The sequence below is a fragment of the Rhipicephalus microplus genome, chromosome 5, assembly GCF_043290135.1.
Source record: "Rhipicephalus microplus isolate Deutch F79 chromosome 5, USDA_Rmic, whole genome shotgun sequence".
Lineage (NCBI taxonomy): Eukaryota > Metazoa > Arthropoda > Arachnida > Ixodida > Ixodidae > Rhipicephalus > Rhipicephalus microplus.
Genome location: NC_134704.1, coordinates 37,253,434 through 37,270,483, shown reverse-complemented (window position 1 = coordinate 37,270,483; position 17,050 = coordinate 37,253,434). Strand labels below are relative to the sequence as shown.

The window sequence follows — 17,050 nt, the reverse complement described above, 5'->3', positions numbered from 1 at the left end:
TTCCCCCCGGATTATGTAAACTTCCTGGGAGTGCCTACTTTCGTGCTTCTCGATCGGAACTGCAAGAAGCATGATCGTCTTCCCGTGGAAGTCGTTACCTGTGATATGTTACTTAATTATAGTTACTTCAAGTCACGGTAAGTATCATGGGCAAAATTATTGGACAATTTCTCGCGCAACGCCTCGATTTGACTCTATCATGTCCGACTCCTCGAAGCAAGCCGATCTTTTACACACTAGTTGCTTGCTTTAATTCCTTACGCTTGCTGGTTACTTTCTCTGCACAGGACCACATATCCCATTCTCGAGCCAAGGACTGACGTTTGACATTCTTTTGCAGCCGCAAACATCTACGATCAGCTCAAATATTTCGAAACATTAAAGGTCAGCGATCTGCGTCATTCCATCACGAAGCGAGGCACGCAGCCAAGCAAACACAAGTTCAACACGATCAAAGAAGTCAGCTTCAGAGCGCACGGAAGGTGCGTACGTATATCGTCGCTGACGCGTGGGTTAGCTCAACCATTCCGTCATTGGTGGATAACTACTGTGTTCGTCACTTTCTAGGGATTTCCGACTCATCCTAAACCCGACCAAAGGCCTCTTATCGGCCCACTTCAAGGCGTACACAGTTGATGGTTCTGGCAACAAAAGACCCGTATGGGTGGACCAAAACCAGTTCTACGAAGGCAGGGTGTTTGGTAAGCGATCATTGATCCTTTATGGACTCTGTGCGTTGCAATATGCATCATGGCATCATACTGCCCGCATGTTGGCTCTCATTGCCCTCCACAGGCGAACTCGTCTCTAATGTGAGTGCGCACATTGACGAAGGCGTTATGACAGCGTCGATACGTGTCAAGGATGACATATATGTCATGGAACCGTCGTGGAGGCACATACCCGACGACCATAATGACACCATGATTGTTTACCGAGCGTCAGATGTCAAGTACTCCTGGGACCCAGCCCAGTCTCTGTAAGTAGCATTAATTTACTTTTATTTGAACGTAAGCATAGCATTATTTGCAGACCTAGCTGACATAGGGGTTTACACATTACATGTTACCAGTAGCTTTATTATGCAGTACCAGTGCTATATGAGACATGGGTCACAAAGTGAAAGTGGCGTGATATGGCCCCTAGCTGTCAACTGAGTGCTTATTATGATACCTAATTTAATAAGCATTGATGGCACATCAGAGCAAAGTTGAAAAAAATACGTGAGTTGGCTAATGTTTGTTTAGCACTGGTGTTCGGCAGCCTTCATCCAGTGTCCTATCTTATAGCGTTGGTATTTAAAAATGAACTGTGGCTTTTTGGCTCTACTTTGTATTTTAACCACTCAAAGAAAGAAAACGCAGCAATGATGCAACATTATTTTGCTGGTACAATTAATTTCAGCTGTATCTAACAGTATGCATTAAGATGTAAAATAATTATTTCTCGAAAGAATATAGATAACAGGTCAAACAGACAAGCTCACATCTGTGCTCTATTCACTGGTGGCCAACCTTGCTGCAAAGTGCAGGCTCTCTGAAGAAAATACCAGAAGCATATCACGCATTATGTTTCGTTATCCTTTTGCAACAAGCATTATGCTCGACTGTCTAGAGATGCTAGAAATTTTTGTAATTTTAGGCAAAGATTTTGGAGACCATTTTTAAAGCAAGTGGAAGAGTCAGAATAAGTTATAGCATATTTTGTAGCGATTAAATGCAATTACAATGGAAATAATTATTTAAATATTGAAGAGTCTGTCATGCTGTATTTTTCATAAATCGAGTTCAACAGGCCACTAAAATTATGTAAGACAGTTATTTGGTGGCAGTGAGCATTTCTGAATATATATATATATATATATATATTGAAATTTCTGCTGAAACGCTCCACATTGAATGTCTCGTTGAACATAGTACTCGTGTGCAATGAAATATTTCAACCAAAATTAATATGAAGGGCGAGGGTAGGGATGCGAGCTTGTTGGTTTTTTATACTCTCAGGGGCTTAGTGCAAAATAGCACAGGGACAGAAGAAGAAATGTACACACTGATGCTACTGACAACAATAAGTTTATTTCCGTCTTCAAGCCCACGAAGAAGCCTGTCCGGTACACGGCAGCCACGTGAACACCACACAGTAAACTAAATCAACCGCTATAACATTGTGTCGACAAGTGGTGACCGGCAGCAAGGGTCCGGCAGCTGAACTAAGCCGTGACTGGTGCTGGTCTTGAGCAAGAAGTGAGACACCTGAACAAAGACTGAGCCAGCGAACGGCTATTTATTACAAAGGGCATACATGCACATGTGTCCTCCACACGTGATTGGACAGCCTCAATCACGTGTGTCGCTCACAACATCTTTCAGCACTCTCAAACAGATGCGCGCACGATTGTGGGTAAACTCCCTGGGAGGTGCCTATTGTGGATGGAATTTTGTGTTATTAAATACCAACTCATCCAACGCTCGGTTCTTCTGAGGTGCCTATGAGGCAAAACATTTTGTCCGTTTACTGGCAAGAAGGCGAAAGTGGGCACGGTCAACTAAAAAATGGGCCTTGGTGGATCATGCGTAGGAAATTCATTGCTTTTGAACTCGGACAGTGTGGGTTTGCTGACACAGGTGTCACCAAAATAATATGTCTGTTCAGCTTCAATTATTAATCTGTTGGTTTCAAAATCATTCTTGTTTGCAATAACAGTCACATTTAAGCTAGACTGGCACTGGCATTTGTGGCAGTGAAGTGCTGGAAACCCATCAAGGGTGTCTCACTTTCCCCCTCTATTATAATATTGACGCAAGGCGAACGCAGTATTCAAACTACGCGCGCTAGTTCGTGCGCCCCCCCAAGAGATCAGCGGCTTGATGATCAAACAAGAAAAGGCCGTGACGGCGCGCGCTTCCTCAGCACGGGATTTTGATGAAAAAGAAGTGGACCACCGCTCGAGGGTTTTTTTTCTCTCGGAGATTGACCCCTTTTTGCTGATCGCCTGTTACAGACGCCGCTACTTTTCGGGCACAAGTTCGCCCCAATAAACAGTTATTCGTACACCATTTGGATTGTACGTAACAATTCTGGTGGAGGTGCTGGGTAATGATCCCAAACCCAGTTGGACTTCGAGGAAGCAGCCCGGAACCACGAGCAGTCGAACCAACTGAGCTCACGCCAGTTCATCAGCGCTCCAGCCGTCGTCTACGTGGTGAGCCGCCGGAATTTCCCCTGCCACTAGAGCCCAGAGTGTCTCCACGTGTCTCCGGTGAGAGTACCGAAATGTCGTCTCCAACCGCTGCCGCACACGCCGTTTCGTCTCCAGTCGCTGCCACGCACGTCGTTGTCGATGAGCCACGGACGCCGGACCCTTTTCATGGCGATCCTCATGAAGACGCCGAGGATTGGCTGGAGGGTTTTGAGCGCGTCGCCAACTGCAACGGATGGCCCGAAGAACGGAAGCTCCGCCGAGTTTATTTCGCATTGCAGGACAGCGCACGAACGTGGTTTGAAAACCATGAAGGTACCATTCGATCGTGGGATGATTTCCGACGGGAGCTACTGGCCACATACCCGAGTACAGACCGCAAGGAAAGAGCTGAAGCTGCCTTGCAGGCAAGAAACCAGAGCAACAATGAAAGCGTCGCAATGTATGTGGAAGACATGTGCCGGTTATTCCGTCGGTCTGATCAAAATATGAGCGAGGACAAGAAACTTCGGCACCTGATGCGTGGGGTGAAGCAGGAGATTTTTGCCGGTTTGCTCCGATGTCCCCCGCGGAACGTCGCTGAATTTCGCACCGAGGCGACAGCGGTTGAAAAGACTCTGCAGCAGCGAGCGAGGCACTACAATCGAGATGTTAACGTCACTTCCGTAGACGCGGTGTCAGCAGTCTTCAAGAATGGCATCGACGTATTACGAGAGCTCATTCGATCGGTGGTTCGAGAAGAGCTCCAGAAGCTAAACGGCAACCCCTCAACGGTCTCGTCTTTAGGGGAAGTAGTTCGGGAGGAGGTGAGACAGGCAGTCCGTGAGCAGCAGCCACAAGCCCAGCCTGTTCAAGCGTCAGTTCCGATGCAGCCCGCAGTCTCGTACGCCGAGGTACTGAGAAACACCCCTGTACCTCATTTCGTCGCCCCTGGACCTCCTTTCGCCGCCCCTGGACCTTATTTTGCCGCAGCAAGCACGCATCTGCCGAAACCTCGATTTACGCCGTCCCCAGCCGAGACTAGGATCCGAAAAGCTGATATATGGCGCACTCCTGATCGAATTCCGCTTTGTTATCACTGCGGCGAAGCTGGCCATCTTTACCGGATGTGTGCATATCGCCGAGCTGGACTTCGGGGTTTTCCCGTAAACGCTGCCTGTCCACGGAATGGGGAGCGACCTTTTGAAATCGAGGAGTACTTGTCAACGCGTCAAGGGGCTCACTCCTCGCAGCAGCATCAGCCTCGGTCGACAGCGCCACTGAGGTATCGGTCACCAAGTCCGCGCCCATCTTCAAACTCTCCGAGGCGACTTCCCCAAAGCCCGCTTCGGGAAAACTAGAATCGGCGACCTGGGGAGGTAAGGCCGCTGCCGACGCAAGAAAACAACTTCCAGTGCCGATTTCAAAATGTGATGACGGACACGAGACTACGTGCAGAAATGGTAACGTCGCTTCTGATTTGTCGGTAATTATAGACGGCTACGAAACGAATGCTTTAGTAGACACAGGCGCAGACTATTCCGTCATGAGCAGGGGACTTGCCAGAACGCTGAAAAAAGTGCTGACCCCTTGGATAGGACCACAAGTGCGAACCGCCGGGGGACACCTTATCGATCCGGCAGGCATGTGTACCTCTAGAGTTGGGATAAGCGGCTTCACCTACGTCGCCAGCTTCATTGTCCTGTCGGAGTGTTCAAGAGATGTAATTATCGGAATGGACTTTTTGCAGGCCAATGGCGCAGTGATAAACTTGCAGGAAACGTGCGTCTCGTTCTCGACGAAACACGCCATCGCGACTTTCGAGAGTGAAAAACGATTCGATGCGCTCCAGATTGCAGGTGATGATGTAACAGTACCTGCAAGATCCATCATCGTTGTCACCGTAAAAAGCAATGTGTACAACGACTATGAAGGAATGGCAGAAAGCAATACTGGGCTATTACTCGAGAAAGGGATCTGTGCAGCAAGAGGTATTGTACGACTGCGTGATGGGTGTACGAGTGTCTTCCTGACAAATTTCCGAAATGAGGTGCAGCACCTTGCGAAGGGAACTGTGGTTGGTCACTTGCATGATTACGTTCCGATTACGGATTTGAATTCTTCCGAGACTGCACCACTGCACCCTGACGGTATAGATTCCATACTCGCATCTATCCACATCGAAGCAGCCCTATCACCGAACCAGAAACAAAAAATCGAGAGCCTTATACGGGAGTACGCCTCATGTTTTTCCACGTCATCGAAAGTGCAAAGAACATCTATCATCAAACACCGCATCATAGTCGATCAATCTGTTAGACCTATTTGCCAGCACCCGTACCGAGTGTCACCAAAAGAGAGAGAAGTCATCAGAGGCCAAGTTGAAGAAATGCTCAGGGACGACGTAATTCAACCGTCGGCCAGCCCATGGGCCTCACCTGTAGTACTGGTAAAGAAAAAGGACCAGACCTTGCGCTTCTGCGTTGACTACCGAAAATTGAACGTCGTCACAAAGCGGGATGTCTATCCCCTTCCAAGGATCGATGACACCCTTGACAGACTACGAGACGCGAAATTCTTCTCCTCTCTAGACCTCAAGAGTGGATACTGGCAGATAGAGGTGGTCGAACGAGATCGCGAGAAAACTGCTTTCGTGACCCCAGATGGGTTATACGAGTTCAAGGTACTCCCATTTGGCCTGTGTTCCGCACCCGCCACATTTCAGCGGATGATGGATACTGTGCTGTCCGGGTTAAAATGGCAGTCCTGCCTTGTTTATCTCGATGACGTCGTGATCTTTTCGGCCACCTTCGATCAGCATGTGGAACGACTACGTACTGTGCTCGAAGCGATTAGTTCAGCAGGGCTGACGATAAAACCCCAAAAGTGCCATTTTGGTTTTCATGAACTGCTTTTCCTCGGTCATGTGGTTAGCTCTGAAGGCATTCGACCTGACTCCGAAAAGACAGCAGCTGTAGAAAAGTTTCCTAGACCGACAGATAAAAGGGCTGTGAGACGATTCTTAGGACTTTGTGCCTATTACAGAAGATTCGTTAAAGATTTTTCGAAGATTGCGGAGCCACTAACCCGACTGACGAAAGAAGACATGCCTTTCACCTGGACAAGCGAGCAAGAAGAGGCGTTCAATGAGCTACGACAGCGACTCCTACACCACCCTGTCCTGGCACATTTCCACGAAGAAGCCGAAACAGAGATTCACACGGACGCAAGCAATTTGGGACTAGGCGCCGTCCTTGTGCAGCTGCAAAACGGAGAGGAAAGAGTGGTCGCATATGCTAGTCGCACTCTTTCGAGAGCTGAAATAAATTATTCGGCGACGGAAAAAGAATGTCTGGCGGTAATATGGGCCATACAGAAATTCCGACCGTACTTATATGGTAGACCATTTCGAGCAGTGAGCGACCATCACTCGTTGTGCTGGCTCGCAGGCCTAAAGGACCCTTCTGGGCGACTTGCTAGATGGAGCCTCAGGTTGCAAGAATACGACATAACAGTCGTATACAAGTCGGGTCGCAAGCACAGCGATGCTGATTGCCTATCACGCGCACCAATGGAATCTGCACCTGGGGAAGATGGAGATGACTTTCCGTTTCTTGGGGCCGTGAGCACCGCTGACATGACTGAATATCAGCGATCTGACGCGGAGTTGCTTAAACTGATCAAGCATCTGGAAGGGCAACCCGTGCGTGTTCCTCGAGTTTTCGTCCGGGGATTGTCCTCGTACCTTATGAGAAACAACGTTTTATACAAAAGAAACTTCGAGCACAGCAAGGAGAAATTCCTACTCGTCGTTCTTTCGGCCTTACGACCCGAAATCCTGGAAGCCTGCCACGATGACCCAGCAGCAGGACACCTCGGAGTGAGTAGAACATTGGCTCGCATCCGCACAAAATACTACTGGCCAAAGTTACTGGATGCTGTACAGCATTATGTAAGGACATGTAGAGATTGCCAGAGACGCAAAACGCCTCCATCGAAACCTGCAGGATTTCTCCAACCAATTGAACCACCTGAGTCTCCGTTCGAACAAGTAGGAATGGATCTACTTGGTCCATTTCCCACGTCATCAATGGGCAACCGATGGATAGTAGTGGCGACAGACTACTTAACCCGGTATGCCGAGACAGCCTTTCTCACCAGGGGCACGGCTATAGAAGTAGCTGAATTTTTCGTCACTAACATTGTACTACGGCATGGTGTCCCAAAGGTGGTTATCACGGATCGAGGAACTGCATTCACAGCCAATCTGACGCAGTCCATTATGAAACTTACCCACACAAGTCATAGGAAAACAACGGCTTACCACCCCCAAACTAATGGGCTAACCGAGCGACTCAACAGAACTCTAACCGATATGTTGTCCATTTACGTTGACTTGGAGCACCGTGCGTGGGACAAGATACTGCCGTACGCCACTTTCGCTTACAATACTGCTGTGCAGGAGACTACTAAAGTGACGCCATTCCAGCTAGTCTATGGTCGAGTAGTTACCACACCATTAGATGCAATGCTGCCTGTAGGCGACAATACAGAGCACAAGCCTGACATCAGCGAATTCATTCAGCGAGCCGAAGAAGCACGGCAGTTGGCGCGACATCGCATAAAACAACAACAACGCGTGGATGCAAACCGTTACAACCTTCGTCGGAGAGGAGTCGACTACGCACCAGGCGACCTAGTTTGGATTTGGACTCCTGTGCGGACGCCTGGCCTTTCCGAAAAACTCATGCGCCGCTATTTGGGCCCTTACCGAGTCCTTCGTCGCGTCAGCTCCTTGAACTACGAGGTGTCACCGGAAGGACAAGTGAGCTCATCAAGATGCCGAAGGAGCACAGAAATCGTGCATGTAGTCAGAATGAAGCCATACTATGACAGGCAATGAACATCGAATTATACACACCCGATTATGAGGAATACCTATTTCTCCATTGGAAATCACGCATTCAGACCATCTCAGCAACACTGCTTTTAGGCATCGGAACGATGCGTTTTCGGAGGAGGGGTAATGACGCAAGGCGAACGCAGTATTCAAACTACGCGCGCTAGTTCGTGCGCCCCCCCAAGAGATCAGCGGCTTGATGATCAAACAAGAAAAGGCCGTGACGGCGCGCGCTTCCTCAGCACGGGATTTCGATGAAAAAGAAGTGGACCACCGCTCGAGGGTTTTTTTTCTCTCGGAGATTGACCCCTTTTTGCTGATCGCCTGTTACAGACGCCGCTACTTTTCGGGCACAAGTTCGCCCCAATAAACAGTTATTCGTACACCATTTGGATTGTACGTAACAATATTCTCTGATCTGATCATTTGAGCAACGGCAGGCCTGCCCAATAAAAAACCAGCCACAGTACAAAGGAACACAATAGAAAACACATGTTTTGCGTTGTACAAAGCTTTCTTGTGCTTGTATGGGCATTCCATTTCTGTTTTCTCATCAGGATTGGTTCTTTTGAACAAATTGCCGAGCTCATATGGCGCTGAAAAAACAACTCACGTGTTTGCCTGGGTGGCATTTTTTTAAGGTTGTGGTAAATTTAAAGGATTACCACTACAATTTGTTTTTCAATGATGGGGCAACTAGCAGCAATGGACACACATTACAAAACTCTTGATTGCTGAAGAAACCTTCTGCTACAGAAACAATTGGATGAGTAGGGCACCCAATGAATTGTAACCATGACGCTTGCTGCCTGAAACTTGCGTAAACTAAATGCATACATGACTTCAAGAGCTCATCATTTAGGCACATTTTTGCTTACCTTTTTTGATGAGCTTTGAGTCGCCAGAGCTGAGTGCCAGTGTTACCTTCTTTGCTCTGGACTCGTAACACCTGCAAATTAGTTGCTGCGCAAGTACCGATTTCACGTTATGGAATCAAATAATTCGATTTACTGGGAACTCAACAGTCATGAGAAGTGGATTAAGACCATTGTGTTTACGAATAGAAACAATGCCATCACACCGGATTTGTAGGCGATCGTACATGCTGTTGAAAAGTAAATGTAATAGACAAAAAACCAAAAAACTATTACAGGGTGACTATTCTTGTTATGTTGCATGGACAAACATCAATTGACAGACATTTGTACATGCAACTTGGATCAGCCATCTTTGTGAGCAATAATAATGTTGAAATCCCCTTATTTGTAATTGAAGCTGAACAAATAGATGAATTTGGCAAACTTTGTGTCAGCAAGCCCTTGCTCTCCTTGAGTTCAAAAGAGCTGAATTTTCTGCACCTGGTGCACTGAGGTCTCCTGGCTACCTGTGCCCACCGTACTTTTGTTTCTTGCTGGTAAAACAACCAAAAGGATATTAGCCTTGTTAGAGTAGTTGTTGATTTTTTTCACTGTGCAACTTCGTGTGGCCACTGTGTGCAAAACTGGTTTCTGTGTCAGCATGAAGGAGGAAATAAACTTATTGTCACTATCATCAGTGTGTGGGTACATTTCTTCCTTTGTCCCTTTGTTCTTTCATGCTCTACTCCTGAAAGTATGGTATAAGGGAACTTTAACTAACAAGAACGGTTAGTTACTAGCTCAATGCTTGCTGTCTCTTCATTGCCTATAGTGAAGAGAAATGGCAAAAGTAAGTCGTGCTTTACGATGACGCAATGTTACAAAGGGTTGTACTTTTTTTTTGTGTGTGATTGCTAATTGTATAATCCGTTCAACTGCAGAACCAAGTACTGCGGCTACGTCAAGGAGAATGGAAATGCCACGGAGGTTACGGGTGACCTGTCTGAGAACTTGAGCCACTGGAACGATGGAAGCAGCATCACGTCTCATGTCCAGAAGCGACAGGCGATGGAACCCTACCACTGGGAGCCTGTGCAGACGCGCTGTTCTCTCCTCCTCGTGGCCGACCATCGTTTCTACGAAAACATGGGGGGCCGTAATCTCAAGAGCACCATTAATTTCTTGGTGAGTATTCCTGACATGTTCATAGTTGCCGCAGTAGTTTAGTAGCCGTGGCATTGTTCTTCTAAGCTTAAAGGGGTACTGCCATAAAATTTTGAAAGAGAGATAACTTGTTGGATATACGTGTGTGGACACACACACATCATATCACCATCTAAAATCAACTTATTCAACATGAACTTTAAAGTGTGTGAAGTGCGCCTGCGCATAGAATGCACCCTCTTGCAATATCGACGCTAACTTGTTTTGATTGTAAACAACCACTACATAACGAGTGCTTGTTGGCTACCGAGGTCCTTGCAAGCACTTTCCTAACAGACCTTTTCAACTGAAAAAAGGAAAACTCTGTTTTATGGACTTGTACAGAAGTACAAGGCTGACGTCCTTTCCTCGGCAGTGTATTTTAGAGGGGTCAAGCATATTTACAACATACCAGAGAGACTTATGGTGGTAGCCAGTGAGCCTTCTTTGAAAAGAGCTGTCATTGCAGTGCTCATATGTGTGTGGTTTTGTTTGCTTGCGTAGCCAGTTATGTTTGCATATATACTTTACTGGGGCCAGCCTCTCTCGGTGCTCCCTGAAATAAAAATTTGTCTGGAGGCTACAAAACATCTCTAAATAAGTAACCGTCATGTGCTTGAGTAAACAAGGTTTTCTGAGGTGATAACTGCGTCATCAGCTACTTATTGCAACAAAAAAAAACTGTAAAATTTTTGTGTTAGTGCTCTTTTAAAGGTAGTTGTTCAATTGTGCTTGTGATAGTTTCACTGAAGTATGTTTGAATGTGAGAATGTTCGTTTACGTCAAATGAAATGCGCAACGAAAACCGCTAGATCTGAAATTCTACTTGGAGTACTTAGCGGCAATGTGCTTAATAATGGCAATGTGGTTTCGCCACACAGCACTGTGTAACCTCATTTTATATAACCTTTGACTTTCATTGGCCTTTCATCCTATCTCCCACAAGAGCACACCATACCCATCTCTTCAGTTCGTACCAGTATTGCCTAGAAAAAACATTTCTCGTTCATAGCACATTTTGCTTTTCTTTACTCTCCTGTTATTTTAAAGACCATTATTATCTCTAGTTATAGTAATTCATGAAAATAGTCCACAGTGGTAATGTTTGCTAACTGCCAGAAGAAGCCAACTGCATGGAACTTGCACTAGCACAACTGTCGTACTGCCAAATAGTCAATGTCCTGGTTCATAGAATCGAGACCCTGGTTGATTGCCTTGAATTTTTTATCCGGATCTGTTTCAGAAGTGTTGTACTTAAACAATTTTGCACTCAGCGATTGTCTGAGATGAAAATTTCATTTAGTTTAACAATCATGGGCTGCTTGTCTCTTCCCACATGATTTTTTCTCGTACGATACCTGAGAATTGGCACTTCTTATTCGGGATACTGCTCTTAAAATTCTATCAAATTCCTTGATCGATCTTAGCTTATGTATATTGGTGTGTTTATTTCAAATATTCAGTTATTTTTCTAGTAGTATACACAGTTTTTAAAGCACAAAATATTGTATGTGGCTTTTGGGGAGCAATATTTTTCCTTAAGTGAGATAGTAATGCATGAAATGCATCTGCGCATGAAACACACCCCCTCACAATATTGACACCACCTTTTTTTATGCAAACAAAGTAAATCAGTATATCTCAATTATCACAATATTGTGAAATCAGAACTGTGTGCAATACAACGAATATGGATGTCGCAAACTGATTTCATCAAAACTTGTGGTGTTTTTAAAATTTGTGAGTATGTTTGACATACAGGTTTCAAATGTTACAAATGTCACCAATATCACACAAAAAAAAATGTTAGAACATTCAACTTTGATGTGCTGCACACCATTCCGATTCCAGACTGCTGCGATATGCTACTTCACTTTGTAACGCTTCAGTTTAGAAAAAAGTCTTGCTCCCCAAAAACCGTGTAAAATATTTTGTATTTTAGAAGCTACACATGATACACTCAAACTACATTACGACAAAGTAGCATCTCACACGAAAGTAAGTTTGTTATATCCGAAAATTTATTTTAAAGGTATGTATCTAACACTATATCTAGTACAAGACTATTTTTCATTCACTTTGTTATAACCAATATTTTGTTGTATCTGGGTTCGTTATATCGTGGTTTTAGTCTAATAGCAAATTAATAGCATATTTGAAATCAGAACCCAAATATACATCAACTTGGCAAATTCAAGCAAAATCGATCTAGAAATGAAGAATATTTTCAAGTGCCATGCCTCTTTAAAGAGACACTAAAGAAAAGAATGATTTTCGTTATATTGCCCCGCCGCGGTGGTCTAGTGGCTAAGGTACTCGGCTGCTGACCCGCAGGGCGCGGGTTCGAATCCCGGCTGCGGCGGCTGCATTTCAAATGGAGGCGGAAATGTTGTAGGCCCGTGTGCTCAGATTTGGGTGCACGTTAAAGAACCCCAGGTGGTCTAAATTTCTGGAGCCCTTCACTACGGCGTCTCTCATAATCATATAGTGGTTTTGGGACGTTAAACCCCACATATCAATCAATCATTTTCGTTATATTAGTAAATGACTGTTTCATAATTACAAAGTCACAACACTTGCTGTGAGAAGACAGCTATAGTGTGCAAAAAGAAAATGCAGTTGACGAGGCCACGTTGAAGTTCCCTCATCAAACGTAGGTGACACTGTATATTTTGGTGGCATCTGCGAAGTCCTTCTTGTTCTTAACCACTAACAAAGTACATTGTCCTCCGAGGTGTCTATAGAATTGACATACCAGGTTTTTGGAAATTTCATTATGCCACAATCGCCAAAATGTGAAAATTACACATTGAAGTCCATGACGTCACATGTGGTGATTTTGATGTGAAATCATAAAATAAACACTGACCTTGATTTGCTCCTCTATTAATATACCTATTATGATGAAATGAACCACATTGAGAGTTCTCGGAGTAAAATTTATCAATTTACACCAATTCACTATTCTAATTTTGCAGCCCTTTTAAAGCTCTGCATGTATCATGTTATGTGCAGATAACGCTGATAGACCGAGTCAACAAGATCTTCCTTGACACTGAATGGCGTGACAGCGACCGCCATCCTGGATTTCGTGGAATGGGCTTTGTCATTCAAGAAGTGATGGTGCATACCGAACCAACGCCTGTGCTTCGCAACGAAGTCCATTACAACATGGCGGGTGTTACATGGAATGTACGAGACCTCCTAGAGGCAAGTTTTATGTTGGAATTTTCTTGCAAGATGTACTTTTGAGATCGCATGCAATATTTCCTGGCTTTCAGTTTTGATAAAAGCAATGTTTGCTGCCTGACTACTGAATGAAGGACACTTCAGTCTTAGCTTTGCACTATGTTGTGATACCAAGGGGTAACGTAGATGTTTGTTGTATTAAGTGAAACCACAGTTTTGAAACAAAGCACGCAAAAAAATGAAGATACGAGAAAATAACAAGTATAGGGATCATTAGTCATTAAATTAGGAATGGCAGTTGTACTATCTACTGCAATTTGTTACGTACCTTGTGTTTCATATAAATTGCAAAACATTTGTTTTATTCTCTTAGCTCAACACTCGCATGCAGTTTTGCAAGGAACATATTGGATGCCATGATCTTGAATACTGCTGATGTGAAAATAATGGCTCAGCGTTATATTTGTCAGTTCCAAGCTGGTAGCTTTCAGTTTTTGCCTTTGCAAAAGGTCCTAACTGGTTATAAGTAATACTAATGAACTTATTCAGATGAATGTGCCAATTTTTTATATTGTTAATCTCTTACTTAAAAAAAAAATGTCATCATATTATCTTGCATATCTAATTTGACCACCGAAGTACCGTTATTGATACCTTTTCGCGTATATGTGTTCCTCCTGGGCCATGAGGTGTAATGGCATACAAAACAACATATTAAAACCACTTTACTAATAACTATGACATGAAATAAGTCATGAAACATAAAGTTTTGGAATTTAGTTGATCTGAATAACCTTATAACACTTGACATTATAGACACAGTCCTTTATAATTGGAACTTCGTGCCTGCCTAGATTTAAAGCTTCATTGTTACCTCAAATATGGAGAAAACAGATTGTATAAGTTATATTTTGTGTATAATGGCACTGAAATGCAGGAATAGCACACATATCATGAATGTTGCATAGTTCTCTGTGCAATAGAAAGGGTCTAGTCTGTATAACTTGGGATGGTTTCTGTGAGCAAATATTATGAAAATTCCTTGTTTCATTCATATATAATAGCATGAGCGATGTCAATATAAACGATGATTAATTATCTAAATTGCTTGGATATTTATTTTTTCTAATGGATATTTATTTTTTCTATTTATTTTTTCTAAGTGTAGCATAAGAAATGTTACGATAAAGTAGTTTTAACTATGTTTATTAATTTGTAGTCATGTACTGGTCTTGTGTTGCCTAAGTGTTTTGGCAGTGTCCTTCGGGGCTCCTTATCTCTTCAATCTTTGTGGGTTTCTCATTTGTTTGTTTTTACGTTTGCACTGTGTTTCTGTGTAAGTGGTGTCATGTTTCTGCATAAGCGGTGTCACATTGCATGTCGTGCATGTTACCCCGCACTTTTGGTTTGCACGTTTCTCTGTTTTTGCAGGCATTTTCCGCTAAGTGTAAGCCGAGCGCTTGCCTGTGCCACCTGTTCACAGACCAGTCGTTCAGTGACGATGGCAATGTGCTCGGGCTGGGATATGTGGCCTCCGCTAACCCTTTCTCCCCGGGTGGCATCTGTAGCACTCAAGGTTGTTGGGCACCGTCCCTACTCCTCTTTTCTCATCACCTTCCTGCCACCTCTTTCTTCCTTTCTTTTCACCTTTGCGCTACCCTGCATGACACATCGCTTTTTTGCATTGCCTGTAGTGGTGCATTATTTAGTTAGTGCATGTGATGTTCTACTTCTATACAGTCTAAGTCAGGGGCCTAAACTCACCTCAGCTAGCTGGCCGTAGCCATGAAATTCAGTCTCTCGGTGGACAGGAACAATGAAGAAGGTCAGAGCGGGTGCGGGAGTTGGCAGTTTGAGAAAAATGTCAGCTAGCATTGCCATTTGAATGAAGCACTGTCCCACATCTCATGTATGGGACATTTCTTAAGGGAATTCGACATCAGGGTTCGGGAAATATGTTGATACCGATTTCCAGAATGACTGAGATATGAACACAGATTTTCAAGTATAGTTGACATTCCATGGTTATGTTTAAGACATGGCGACCAGATGTCGCACGAAAAATATGTTTGAGGCCAGTCACATCTGTGCTCATGAACGTATTTAAAGAAATAAATAAAAAAGGGACAAAGACAGTCATGTGCAATCTAGGCCACTAGCAAAAGGTGTTTAAGACGCCTGGTTTTAGTGCACCTCAATGAGCCCTAATGCCCTTTTGAGATGTTAGTGCCATTCCAAAGAGTCGATATGATGTTCGTAATGTGGTCGAGTATATGTAAATTCTACATTAATCCCATTGAATTTTCATAGCGATGTTGCGGACAACATACGGAATTATTGGTACGCATGCGTAATCGTTCAACTGCGTGCTTCACATGTTCTAGACATGAAAGCGAATATTGCCACATGTTTGTCCTTTAGTAAAATTGAAGTGTATGATTATGTGTTGAGGCAGTCGAGTGGCTGTGGTAGTCTAATATAAAACTGTGGGGCCACACACTTGATTTGCTCATGATACTGCTGTGCTGTGATGGACTTAAAAAAGCACTGACATAAAATTCACTCGTGTCAAAATGTTTGCGGCAACGAGTAGCTATCGACCCCCTAGTAGCGATTCGCGAGCTAAATCACATCTGAGTGACGAATGAGTGTCTGTAATACTGATTAATATATTCGCTGTCGAACGCGGTTCAAAATAGGTAGAAATCCCGCCAAATTGTAGTGCTGGCAGCGTTACCTCACGGCCACGTCGAGGCCGCTGCACAGCTGATGCCGTTTCCACAAAAAATGGTGACGTCACACTGGCGTTTCGTCTGCTAGAAGCACACGTACAGTCAGTCCAGCTGTGTCTTCGAAGGCGTAGACATGCCTCTGTCGCCAGCATCGTTATCCCTGCCGTCGTTGCGGTCAACATTGGCAAGTGATGACGACAGCGACCTGAAATTGGGTATCGCCGTGATTCGCGACAATCCTTGCTTAACAAGCTCCGCGTTAAATGCAATGTATTTATCTGTCCCGGCCGTACTGTCGGAGCTCAGGAACACCAGCTATGCTCCTCATGTCGCGGACGTTTGGCGAGTGAATCGCTGCTTTCAGCTGCAGCAGGGCACATGGTAGGAATAGCCCCGGCCTCGTGAAAAGGCCTCGTACTGCCAGTGAAACCCAGCTAATTTGCAACACAGAATTTATCCTGTAGCAGCTCACTGCAAAGTGGAGGGAGAAAAATACAGCTGTTCTTCACAGGTGTCCAGTGCTTTTGCCAAACGGCACGTATGAAGTCATCCTGCTGGGTTGAGGTTCGTGGCTTGGAAAGGCATGAAATGCCACGCACTTTCCGCTTTTTCCGCGCCTTGACGTGCAGGTTCTCACTATGCAGGGGTTCCCCGACATTCTGGCACGTATTGTCGCTCTGAATGATTATACTGACACGCAGGGGAGCACAACGCAAATCAGTCGATGCGACACGATGAATGGCTCGCACGCTTCAACACAGCAAGGAGAGCCACTAGTGGGAGCATGACTGGGAGCCAGCTCTAAACACACTCGGTGATCATTGACGTCATCGTTAGTAGCATACCGTCACTCAGGATGGTATTTGTGGAATGTATCACACCGAACACGTAGCACTAGTGTCGATGTTGCAGGGCAATCTATTTTTCGTTTTTTCTCCTTAGCTTTTCTTTGCTGTTTGACGTCGAAATAAAATAACTTTGACACGACGGA

The 17,050-nt window shown here is 44.7% G+C and overlaps 1 protein-coding gene across 1 annotated transcript in view; it reads left to right on the top strand.

Moving 5' to 3' along the window:
• Tace (ADAM 17-like protease Tace) overlaps positions 1–17,050 on the top strand; it is a 34,014-nt gene continuing 16,964 nt past the window's right edge. Inside the window, exons 1-6 of the mRNA XM_037425744.2 lie at positions 1–137; positions 341–482; positions 568–701; positions 796–979; positions 9,877–10,120; positions 13,154–13,348. Coding sequence (XP_037281641.2) covers positions 71–137; positions 341–482; positions 568–701; positions 796–979; positions 9,877–10,120; positions 13,154–13,348 — 966 coding nt within the window. The 5' untranslated portion in view covers positions 1–70. The remainder of the gene's footprint in view (positions 138–340; positions 483–567; positions 702–795; positions 980–9,876; positions 10,121–13,153; positions 13,349–17,050) is intronic.